The 11,944-nt window shown below is 26.6% G+C and overlaps 3 protein-coding genes across 5 annotated transcripts; 2 read left to right on the top strand and 1 right to left on the bottom strand.

Moving 5' to 3' along the window:
* Positions 1-818: 818 nt before the first annotated feature.
* On the top strand, positions 819-4,520 carry LOC123275081 (sphingomyelin phosphodiesterase-like). Its single transcript, XM_044742992.1, has 7 exons — positions 819-1,827; positions 1,898-2,214; positions 2,579-3,138; positions 3,209-3,409; positions 3,518-3,869; positions 3,947-4,137; positions 4,230-4,520. Exons 1-7 carry the CDS (start codon positions 1,749-1,751, stop codon positions 4,363-4,365), a joined length of 1,836 nt encoding a protein of 611 aa, XP_044598927.1. The 5' UTR covers positions 819-1,748; the 3' UTR covers positions 4,366-4,520.
* LOC123275082 (ubiquinol-cytochrome-c reductase complex assembly factor 1) lies at positions 4,456-6,702 on the bottom strand. Its single transcript, XM_044742993.1, has 6 exons — positions 6,589-6,702; positions 6,199-6,423; positions 6,054-6,126; positions 4,954-5,120; positions 4,670-4,864; positions 4,456-4,606 (listed from the first exon to the last, which is right to left on the bottom strand). The coding sequence occupies exons 2-6, from the start codon at positions 6,412-6,414 to the stop codon at positions 4,511-4,513; spliced, it is 747 nt and encodes a 248-aa protein (XP_044598928.1). The 5' UTR covers positions 6,415-6,423; positions 6,589-6,702; the 3' UTR covers positions 4,456-4,510.
* Positions 6,703-6,779: 77 nt separating this feature from the next.
* LOC123275079 lies at positions 6,780-11,593 on the top strand. 3 transcript variants are annotated; one of them, XM_044742989.1, is made up of 7 exons: positions 6,780-6,907; positions 7,628-7,980; positions 8,054-8,356; positions 8,433-8,715; positions 8,791-8,948; positions 9,252-9,879; positions 9,953-11,593. In XM_044742989.1, exons 2-7 carry the CDS (start codon positions 7,636-7,638, stop codon positions 10,894-10,896), a joined length of 2,661 nt encoding a protein of 886 aa, XP_044598924.1. In that variant the 5' UTR covers positions 6,780-6,907; positions 7,628-7,635; the 3' UTR covers positions 10,897-11,593. The 3 variants fall into 3 exon arrangements, with proteins under 3 accessions (XP_044598924.1, XP_044598926.1, XP_044598925.1); XM_044742991.1 differs by lacking the exon at positions 6,780-6,907 and adding an exon at positions 7,385-7,558; XM_044742990.1 differs by lacking the exon at positions 6,780-6,907 and adding an exon at positions 7,385-7,523.
* The last annotated feature ends 351 nt before the right edge of the window (positions 11,594-11,944 follow it).

The following is an 11,944-nucleotide window of genomic DNA, read 5'->3' on the forward strand; positions in this document are numbered from 1 at the left end:
TAAAAGCCTAAAAGTCTAATGGTTAATTAAGCGTTTTTATCCAATATTCTGTATAAATAGTCTGTATAAGCTATTTTGTTCATTCATTAAAAAATTAAAATATTAAATATTGTTACATTTTCAAAAGCGTTCCATTACTATAATTTACCACATAAAAAATTTGATTATAATTCAATTTAAAATTATTTAGAACGTTACAATATGAATAGGTACTACACATTTTTTACATACTGTCAAATTTTGTTTAAAAAAAGAGCAAACAAACAAATAGTTGTTTCAGCGGACTACTCTCAGGACTGCGCAAAAATCAGTTATTAGTTTATTGTATAGCGATCACTATATAATTACTTGAATCGTATAATTAATGTTCATAAAATATTTCATATACTATCTGAAGCTAGCCTAATGATGAATTTTAGTAAAATGCTGTCCCAGATGGCTGACGAATCTTTTATAAAACATTAACAATCGGCTGACTAAAATGATATACTGATTGGGCTCATTCTTTCTACTAATTACATAAAATTAAAGACAGTAATTTTATGTAATATGAAAGACAGTCTGAATTAATTTAAAAGATATTAGTGTTGGCATCCGCATTTTCTTCTTACATTATCGCTAAAACTAAATTTAAAAAAAATTATAATTTAAGGCCAGTTTTTCAATCCGGGGTAAAATTTTATCCAATATTAAAAAATATTTATAAGGTAAAAGTCCCAATAGATGCTCATGTACCAGTATATGATCACTCCATGTATTTGTATATCTACATTTGTGAATATAGATATACAAATACATGGAGTGATCATATACTGGTACATGAGCATCTATTGGGGCTTTTACCTTACATTTCATTTACATAAATATACAGGCAATAATGATTTTATTTTTATCTCAGATTGAAAAACTGGGCCTTAATAATCGTTGTTTTAAAATAAACGTAAACAGCTTATTATACCAAATAGTATAGATTAGTAATTTTTCAACAATGAAAATAGCTGAAATTTTCTAAATTTAACATGTGTTAAAGGACTGACATTCAAAGTTTTATACACTGCCTGAAATGAAGAAGAAATATTATAAATTTTTTAAATGTAAATTTATGAATTTACAATACTTAATAAAGTTTCTTAAGTTTTAATGATTTTGAAAGTTACAAATTATATAAATCTAAATAGTTTAAATTAAATTTACATTAATCCTTTATTCTTTGAGATGGTATTTGTCAGGAGACTGATATTTCAGCGTAAAAAAGATGAATTTTTCTCTCATATAATTTAAAATTCAATATTTATTGTTTGCACATCAGAAATGATAAACTTTTCTTATTAACTGATATGTGTAAGACGAATACTTGGCTTCGCACATTTTGGCCCATGCCGTTGCACTTACAGTTCAGGTCGACCTTCGTGCTAATTTTTTAAATATTGTGTGAATGTATTACCAGCAAACTGACATATATGATGGTAAATTAAAACAGAGTGAGTGGTTGTTTGTAATCAATAAAGATAATATTTTTCAAATACATGAGTATTAATCAACTGCTGATACGATAATATGATAAGATAAATAATAAAATCGTAGCAATAATATTCTAGAATTAAATGAAAATTAGGATAATATCTTTTAATCACAACAAAAAATCGTTAAAAGATAAGAACTACATCAAATTGATAAGTTTAAATTATGGATCAATAAATTATGTAAAATAATATTTTTCCAAGTAGTCGAGTTAAATGCTTTAAACAATGGATGTCAATCGATCTTCTATATTTTTAAGTATTTTAGTAGTTTTTGTTTTATCTTGTGACCAATCTGAAATTTCAAGTATGTTAATGGTATTTTTATATCATATAAATATCTAATTTTTATAACTGATAAAAATTAATTTATTTAGTAAATGAATTAAATGAGACAACAGTTTTCAATGAAATTATAAACTGGACAAAAAATGGTATACAAACACCTTTATTCCGAGATATTATTAGTTATTTAGTTACACCTTCTGAAGCCCGACAACTTGATTGGTCAAAACTTAATAGTTCAAAAGCTGGAATTTTTTGCGTTATTTGTAAGTCTCTTACAAAATTTTTTTTAGCTCTTCGACGCAATGGTACTTCCGTTGAAGAAATTCAAAATAGTGCTGGTAATGTTTGCACATTATTGAATTTCCAAACTGAAACTGTATGTCACGGACTTATTCGTCTCAATTTGGTAAGATTCTTTTAATTGATTTTTATTTTAATTTCTGGCTCAAGAAAATCAGATTTTTGAAATAAAAAATCAAACAACTTTTCTTATCTCACTAAGACCCTTATTCGTGAAATTTAGTTTGAATTTCAATAATTTATAAATATTTATTTATTTGTCTCCGCGGAATAAAAATATTGAAACTGTAAATTTTTCAACTCGACAAAATTAAAGAGTGCAAGTTTTCATAGATGAGTGGGATAATATTACTTTTTATTTCTATATATCGCCTAGTTTTCTATAACTTTATTGATTGATTCGCTTTATAAAATGCTGATGGAATATAAGAACGTAAAATTAATTTTTAGTTTTTTTCCATGTTTTCTAGCCAATTATCTTGTATATTATTGACAACGAGCAAAGTATTACTCAGGATGATATTTGTGGTATTTTACTACAAAACCAAGAGTGTTCCGATTTATCAAAAAAGTTTGATTGGACAATAGATATCAATGATGATCCTCCACTAGTATTCGATATCTATTCAACCGAAAAGAAATTAAAAATACTCCAAATCACTGATATTCATTATGATCCATTATATCAACCAAGTGGAAATGCTGATTGTGATGAACCTACATGTTGTCGTCGTGGACAAAATACTAATGGGAAAATAAATGAGAAATCTGCTGGTTTCTGGGGAGATTATAATAACTGTGATCTACCTTGGCACTCAATTGTTGATGCTTTAGAGCATATAAAAACTCAACATTTAACGTTTGACTTTGTTTATTTTACTGGAGATATAATCGATCATGGAATATGGGAAACGAGTCAACAAAGAAACATCGAAAGTATAAAAAAATGTTTCACAATCATCAAAAATACTTTCGGTGATATACCAGTTTATCCAATATTTGGGAATCATGAATCGCATCCTTTAAATTTGTAATTTTACTTTTTAAGAACTCAAAAAATAATAAATTTTAATAATTCATAACTTTATTTAAAATTTAAGATATTCACCGGATTATATCAAGAATGATAGTTTATCAACTGAATGGCTATACGAACTAATGGCAGACATTTGGATTGAAGCTGGCTGGTTACCACCATCTGTTAAAGACACAATTTTGAAAGGGGGATATTATAATGTGTCACCTAGGCCAGGATTTCGGATAATTAGTCTTAACAGTAATGTTTGCTATATTTACAATTGGTAAACCACAAATCAATATTTTATTTTAAAAATTGATTTAAAATCTATAATTTTGTGACATTCATGAATTTTGATAAAACATTTCCTCGTTAAAAATGCTTTAAACAGGTGGCTTTTTTACGATCCTCAAGATCCTGGGGGTCAATTACAATGGCTAGCTGATAATCTCTTGATTGCTGAAAAAAATAAAGAAATCGTCCATATTTTGAGCCACATACCACCTGGTTCTACGGAGTGTCAACATACATGGAGTCGTGAATACAAAAAAATTATCAATAGATTTTCTCACGTAATTGCTGCTCAATTTAATGGACATACACACAACGATGAATTTAATTTATTCTATAATCCAAACGACAGTGATCAAGTAATAAATATTGCTTGGAACGGAGGTAGTTTAACTCCATATGCTAATTTAAATCCAAATTATAAAGTATATGAAGCAGATAATAATAGTTATGTAAGCAATTAGTAATATATCCATCAATGCGTCGCTTCAAGATTAATTTTAAGTAACTAATATTAATTATTAATCAGGTTGTTCAAGATATTGAAACTTGGATGTATAATCTTACTGAAGCCAATGAAAATTTTTTGAAACGACCTAATTGGTTCAAGTCTTATTCTTTCAAAGAGGCATATAATCTAGAAGATTTATCTAAAAATAGTTTGAATCAGTTGGTTAATAAAATGATCAAATATTCATCAATACTTCAAACATATCATAAGTACGTTACGTATTGAAAATTATCTAGCTATTTCATCGCCTACAAAGTAGGAAGAAATTTTATGTAAAAAATACATATTTATTATTTTTCAGAAACTTTTTCAAGCATGCTGCACCTTCTTTAAAAAACGAATGCGATAATGATTGCCTAAAAGAATATATCTGTAGAATCGTGAGAAGTTCCAGTGACGATAAAAGTGAATGCAACAATTTATTACAATTTATTTAAAAGTACTGCTTTTATAACTTTTAGAATCTTTACATACTAATTAAATAAAATTACTTTATACAGATTATACAATGAAATAACTTTTTTTTAATAATTTTGTTATTAAAACACTGAATAAAGGTTGTTTCAAAAAGCAGTTTATAAATTAATCGGATACATTTATTTTAGCTGGATAGTCAAGCCAACGTACCGCAGTTGATTTTATGAATAATTCATTAGGGAGATTATCTAGTTCACTGATCTATAATCAAAACAAATGTATCAAAAATTAGGAATACTATTAAAAACATATTTCTAAACTTACATTTTTACGAATATATCTGACTAATTTTTCTATACGTTCCGGACTATTACATTCCATACAAAAAATTCTTCTCCATATAGCCCCAGCTAATACATGATCATCAGATAGTAAACCTTCATCATAACCCAAAATTGCAGCATTAAACTGATATCCCATCTCTTGTATATGGTGTCTTACAGCTGAATCTTTAATATTCTATATATAATGCAAATGAAAGATTAATGTAAAGATGTGAAATAACGCGTACCTACATTCACAAAATTACATCATTTTTTGTAACTTACTCCAAGCTGTTTTTTCCTAACATCAGTATCTTGCCATAATGCAGCTATTAAATGGTATCGAATTGCCATTCCTTCGTCTCCTATGGCCATTAATCTCACCATGAGCATCCACACGTGTAATTCGGTAATTAAGAACCAAGAAAAAAACGTATCTGGCATATCATAATCTATAATATATATATATATATATATATATATATATATATATATATATATATATATATATATATATATATATATATATATATATATTAGGGTGTGCCAAAATGTAACTCCCGTGGAGAACCTTAAAATTGGAATTTTTAGTTCCGCTTTTAACAGGGGCTGCGTTTGGGCATTTCCTGATATATTTTGGTGTGAGACAACGTATTTGATTTTCATAGAATTTTTTAACAGAAGCTTAGTTTGGGTATTTCCGGTGAAAATTCAAAATTTGGCCGGAAGTGCCCAATTAAATCTCCTGTTAAAAATCCTATAAATAATCAAATGAATTATCTCAACCCGAAATATCTCAGGAAATGCCTAAACGCAGCCCCTGTTAAAAGCGGAACTCAAAATTCCAATTTTTAAAGGTTCTCCATGGGAGTTACATTTTGGCACACCCTAATATATATATATAAATTGGAGTAGATTTAATTAAAAAAATAATTTTGTTTTTTAATTGAGTCAATGTGTTACCACTACTCAAAATGCAAAAATGTATACTCTAATTACCAGGGTAAGACAAGAGGTAGAGCAAGAGGTAAAGCAATAAGCATAGCAAAGGTCAATAAAAATATAGCTCTTAAAAACTCTAATTTAGTGGCAATAAAGAATTATAATAATTTACCAGAAAATCTAAAAAATTTCACCTACAAAACAAAGAAATTAGGATAAAGATAAGAAATTGGTTAGCATCTCAAATATAGATCAGATCTTGATCTCGAGATCACTAGTTGTAATTTTTTTTCTACTATTATAAGTTTAGATTAACTTTATATATCGAATAATGTACTACCAAGCCTATGCACAGATGCCTAAGCATCTCTATAGGTATATATGTATGTATATTTATGTATGTATAGATGTTATAACCTGGTAAATAAATAAATATTAACTACCTTTCATAAATGAAACGTAATCGAGACTATCGCAACTGTGTCTGTATAACAAAAAACCTTTTGTTCTGTGAACCTGAAATCAGACAAATTCTGGATGACAAATCTTTTATTTTATAAAAATTTAAATGAATAAAATAAAACTTACATACTTCTTGAAGGCATGATAATAAACTTTTTCTTTAACTCGATTATACAAACTCTCTTTATAAACTAATTTAGCAGGTACAAAATTAATTGAATTTGTACAAATTTGTCGTCTGTTCATGTTTGATAAAATCGGCAATGTCCATGATGATGACAAGTATTTACAAAACTTATTTATTTTGTAAAATAAAATTACTTTATTATTTAAAATAGCCATTTTAGTGCACTGTAACAATAAATAATGCTTATTAGCGGATATCAATAATTTATCTTTTTTTTTTTATAAATAAGTATATTAACCAAAAAAAAATTATTATTTTATTTATTCTATGTTATGGACATTATACATGCATACAGGTTAAAATATGATTTATATTTCTTGAAATATTACCTTAGTATATATAGTAGTATTATAATTATAATAGTATTATTTAAATGAATTTTTACAATAAATTTTTTTGGCACTCTACATTGACAATAAAATTGCAACGAAATATAGTTTTTCAAAAAATAAAATGACTTAATTGAAAAAAATCTCTAAAGAGCGACTCCTTAAATTCTTTGTTTAGGCTATAATGTGACGGTGATGGCTTGAAGCTTGAACTGTAGTTAAAAATGGAGGTCACCGGGAGTGTATAAGAACCACATTTATATATACTAAATTTATTTATAAGCAAGTTATATTTTTCATAGAAAAAAAATATTAAACGGTAAATTAAAAAAGGCTTTTTGTGAAAGATGTTGATACTTTTTAATAAAACTTTATCATTTCAATAAAAATCGAAGGAGAGACATGGTTCGATAGTAGCTATATGTTTCCTAGTAAATTATTTAACAAATATATTAAGCTTCATTTAATTCTGTTATAATTTGTTTATTATTTTCTTATTTTTTTACAATTTTTTCATTTTAAGTTTTTTTTTCTTAAAAAAAAATTCAACATGTATATAAATTAAATAAAAGTAAAAGTATTTTTTTTCAGTTTAAGCTGTTTGGTTCAAAATCAGCATGGTTTAATATTTTGAGTTTTTATATATATATATATATATATATATATATATATATATATATATATATATATATATATATATATATATATTCCCCAAGTTGTATATCATCTTAGATAATAAAATAAAAAAAATTCTTTTTTGAATTCATAGAATATAAATTTTTATTTTTAATATAAGGGTATATGAGTTATGAGGTTCTGTTTGCTTTCTTACTGAGGACAAAGCTTAATAGATGTAAAATATTATAAAAAAAAAATTATTCAACTTTATTTTTTTAAAATATACAAATGTATCAAGATTTTTACATCAACATAAGGTTGTGATTGAATTTCGTAACAATATTTATCAACTGTAATTTATATTACATAATGCATTTTTATAAGCTATTGAAACATATTAATCTTTATTATAATATTTTAGGTTCTAAAATGAAAGCTAAAACTAAAACAAAGAAAAGTGATCGGAAATTCACTCGACATAAACTTACGCCAAAAGATTCGCCTCAAATTGAAACTCCTATTTGTGACTTCTCGAATTTATGTAAACCTATCGATACAAGCTTATCCAATTTAGTTCAAGTAACAAAATTGTTAGAAACTGCGAATGATGAAATTAAATATATTCTCACTTATGAATGTGAAGTTATTTATGAATGTAAAATATGTCGAAGTTTATTTAGAAGTTTATTAAACTTTATTTCACATAAACGAATTTATTGCCCTGAAAAATTTAATATTTCAAATAACAAAGATGTCATAAATCCTCAAGTTATGGTTTGTAAATATATCGTAATATATTATTTCTACCACTAATTAAAATTTTTTGTAATAATAACTATTATTACAGGTCGTTGAAAAATCTATTGATTCTGAATGTGAAGAAAATTATGAAGATCAAAAATCAACCAAAAATGAAGCTCTCAATAGGAAATTTAGTAAGAAGGATCTAACATCAGTGATAACAATGTTACAGAAAAAACAAGCAGATCCAAATTATAATGACGTTGAAGAAAGAAATCGTCGAACTCGTATTGTAGCAGATACTGAACAAGTACTTTTAGAAGTTTTAGATTCTAATCGAGCTGCTTTTCAAACTGTCTTAGAACCAAAGCTGTCAAATATTGCTTCAAACGATCTAATGAAAGCTCAGGTGATTATTTTTTTTATATATTTCATAATTAATATTAAATCTTTTAATTATACTTTAAAACTTTCAATTAATTTAGACGATAGAATTACAAAATATATTAAATCGAGATACAGCTGTACTTGGTCCAGATGGGTCCATTGTGGAGTTTAAGAATGATGGAAAAGTTGACAATAAAGACATTGATAAAGTTTCAAACCATAATCTCGTGTGCTCGACATGTAATATCAAATTTGCAACCAAAAAAACATTAACTTTTCATATAAAATCACTTCATACTCCTAATCGACTTGTCTATCCTTGCCCTTGTTGTCCAAGCTTATTTCCTAGTACGTGGGGTGTTTATCGGCATTTAGTAAAAGGTAACATTTTTTTTTTTAAATTAACTAATAAAAGATCACAACTATGTAATATAATGACTTACATTTATTTTCTAGTTCATCGAAAAAGTAATGCTCAAGTCCGAAAATTACGATCAGAGATTCAAACAAAGGCATACTTGAAAGAAACTACTCGTGCTCAAGACATTGATAAGGATTGTGCTAATAATAAATTGAATAATTCCAAAGAATCTCGACTAATGAATGAAACTCAGGTATAAATGTCTAGATTAATCCACGATATTTATTGCATTATTAATAACTAGCAATCCGCCCCGGCTTCGCATGGGTATTTTTTAACAAAATTATTTACGGGTATTATTTAACAAAAATTTCCAAATTATTCATAATATAATATAGCCTATGTCACCCGGGGATAGTGTAGCTTCCCAACAGTGAAAGAACTTTTCAAATCGATTCAATAATTTCGGAGCCTATTCAATGCAAACAAACAATCAAATCTTCCCCCTTTATAATATTAGTACAGATTAATAATAGTCAATAAATTATTTTTACAGGAATGGATGACACACTTGGAATCAGATACAGAGCTTCAAAGATGTGGGGGTTGTAACAAAAGATTTGACAGAAAAGCGGCATTGTTAGCACACTCTCAAATTTGTCAAAGACGTCAAGCTGCATGTAGTGATGTTGCGATTAGATCTAAACGCAATAAAATTGCTTCTGAAGCAAATACTGAAAAAATAAGTACGTTAACTGAAGTTTCTAAACCAACAAAGGAGAATCTACAGATACCAATCAAAAAAATGTCTATCGAATCAGAATCACGAGTTATATCATCCTCAGTAAATTCCACTAGCTTATTAAATTTATCTAATATATCACCTGCTGTTTCAATAACTCGATTACCTCAGCAACAACAGGCTAATGAAATTAGAGTGGAAGGTATTGCTAGTCTTAGCAAAGATGCGTGGGAAAAAATTGGAGATGAAACATCTAAACTAAGAGTTGATACTAGTGTTGACGTCTTGACAATACCTTCTGAAGCTACGCCAACAAAAATATCTCCAAATGATAGTGTATCAGATGATCCAGAGATTATATTTACCAATATTGAGAAACCTAGTATTTTAAAAAATAAAGGCAGCAAAAAAAGAAAAATGGGAAAACGAAATACTTCAATAGGTAAATAATACTGATCATATTTTTATTGATGCTATAAACTGATAATTTATATCTTATAAATTTATTATTTTAGATTCTAACAAAAGAATTAACTTATTGGTGCAAGAAAATAATGAGAAAATGAATTCGGTAAAAATACCATCAAAATCAGATACAAATTTAGATGAAAAAATAAATTTCATAAGTCCTCAAAAATTTGAATGCATACCGTGCAAACTTACATTCTCCAATCTTACACATCTACGAAGGCATATGACTGAGCATATGGATTGGTACCGTTTTAGATGTAAATTGTGTGAATTTAAATGTTTTAACAAGATCGATTGTGTTGCTCATTTTAATAAAATTCATAACGCTAAAAATAGCCGAATGAATATTGAAAATATGGTAATAGAATCAACATTCAATGAAAAATCTACAAATTCTTCAAGAAGTTTATTGAAAAAATGTCATGTAACTATACCAGTAATTCAAAACGGTAACAATTCTACAGATGAAAACGATAGCTGTAGCGTTAAATCTTGTGAAGAATTACCTGACGAAAACAGTGAGATAGCTAAAAAAGCCAAGTTAGGGGAAGACTCAGAACTGCGTCGAATGGTTATGGAAGTGATATTTGGTTCATCTGAAACAGTAAATGAAGAAGAACCTGGAAGTAGTACTGAAATTGAGGAAATTCGAGATTGTAAAAAAAACAGTAAAATGCCTAATAAAACATATTCAGATCATGAAAAAAATAGCTTGAATCATATAGCAACAATGAAATTATCATCAAATCACAATAGGCCATCACGTAATAGCAGAAATCGTACGAAGCTTGAAAATAAAAATTTCATTTATGATTTAGATGCAGTTCTCGTTAAAGATTCTGCTACAGACGGAACAGGAGTCATTGTAGAGGACAATGAAACAAGTACGAATATTATGAACAATGAATCCGATTCAGAAAGCGATCTATCTGTTGTACTTTATCGAGATAGAAGTATTGTGAAAACTAAATTAGAAAAGGTTGCATAAAATGAATATTTTTACCCTTAAATTGATATTTTTTAAATGTAACATTTATTACTATAAGATTGTATGCTCTTTTGTTCTTAATATAGAAGAAAATTGCTGTTGGACAATTTCTTTTCATTCTACGTTGTATTGATAATGAATAAGAACAAAGGTATTGTAATAATTCAATTAATTTAACAGTATTGATTTGATTATCTTGTGCGTGTATGTATAGTCATAAAAATACATCTTATATTCATATGTTTAACTATAGGAATTCTATTAATAAACCATTAACAAAAAATTACATAAAAATATTTTAAACAAAAAAAAATCTATTCTTATTTATTATTTCTATTGTTGATCTTTTTAAAGGTCTATTTTATTTATATGAAAAAAGAAAGTTATACAAATATTGGCTTCATTGTAGCTATGCATGGCAAATCTTAAACCGATTGAGTAATCCTAGGAGTAAAAAAAATTGTATACAATAAGTATATATTTTAGGAAAATATCAGCTAAGGTATGAAACTAAAAGGAATATTTAATTGTTAAATAATTTCTAAACTCTGTTTCTCTCTCTATTTAATTTTTTTAATTTCTAAACGATTAATATTTTAGTCAATGTTTAACTAGACAATAAAAAACAAAAATATAGCAATTTATTCTGTTTTCAAATCATAATTTTAAAAAATAGAATAATTGTGCAAGAAAAATATAAAAAAACATAGAGGCCAGCATGTCAAGTACATTTTAGAAATATTATTTATAAAATTAATATTAATTAAAACGTACACGAGAATTAATGAGAACAAAAATTCAAAAAATAATATAAAAATGTATGATATAACAAAATCTCTTTAAAGTTTCACAGGTTGTGTTTTGGTAATTATTTGAATAAAAATTAGAGCTCTATCTATTTTCAGCCATATAAAATACAAAAAATTCAAAAATTGAGTTATTAAAAAGTTTTGTATAAATTTTTTTGTTCTATTCAGGCGAATTAGGCAATAAAAATAATTTCAATTTTGAAAAAAATAAAAATTTATAAATATTTTGTTTTTTTCTA

This window comes from Cotesia glomerata, linkage group LG1 (genome assembly GCF_020080835.1).
Source record: "Cotesia glomerata isolate CgM1 linkage group LG1, MPM_Cglom_v2.3, whole genome shotgun sequence".
In the NCBI taxonomy this organism is placed as follows: domain Eukaryota; kingdom Metazoa; phylum Arthropoda; class Insecta; order Hymenoptera; family Braconidae; genus Cotesia; species Cotesia glomerata.

Excerpts from the sequence above, each read along its gene's own strand:
- LOC123275081 (XM_044742992.1), top strand. The coding sequence starts at position 1,749 with ATGGATGTCAATCGATCTTCTATATTTTTAAGTATTTTAGTAGTTTTT. Across the intron at positions 3,139-3,208 it reads GAATCGCATCCTTTAAATTT|ATATTCACCGGATTATATCA; the intron begins GTAATTTTACTT and ends TTAAAATTTAAG. Across the intron at positions 3,870-3,946 it reads AAGCAGATAATAATAGTTAT|GTTGTTCAAGATATTGAAAC; the intron begins GTAAGCAATTAG and ends ATTATTAATCAG.
- LOC123275082 (XM_044742993.1), bottom strand. The coding sequence starts at position 6,414 with ATGGCTATTTTAAATAATAAAGTAATTTTATTTTACAAAATAAATAAG. Across the intron at positions 6,127-6,198 it reads ATCATGCCTTCAAGAAGTAT|GTTCACAGAACAAAAGGTTT; the intron begins GTAAGTTTTATT and ends GTCTGATTTCAG. Across the intron at positions 4,865-4,953 it reads TTAGGAAAAAACAGCTTGGA|AATATTAAAGATTCAGCTGT; the intron begins GTAAGTTACAAA and ends CATTATATATAG.
- LOC123275079 (XM_044742989.1), top strand. The coding sequence starts at position 7,636 with ATGAAAGCTAAAACTAAAACAAAGAAAAGTGATCGGAAATTCACTCGA. Across the intron at positions 7,981-8,053 it reads TCATAAATCCTCAAGTTATG|GTCGTTGAAAAATCTATTGA; the intron begins GTTTGTAAATAT and ends CTATTATTACAG. Across the intron at positions 8,949-9,251 it reads GACTAATGAATGAAACTCAG|GAATGGATGACACACTTGGA; the intron begins GTATAAATGTCT and ends TTATTTTTACAG.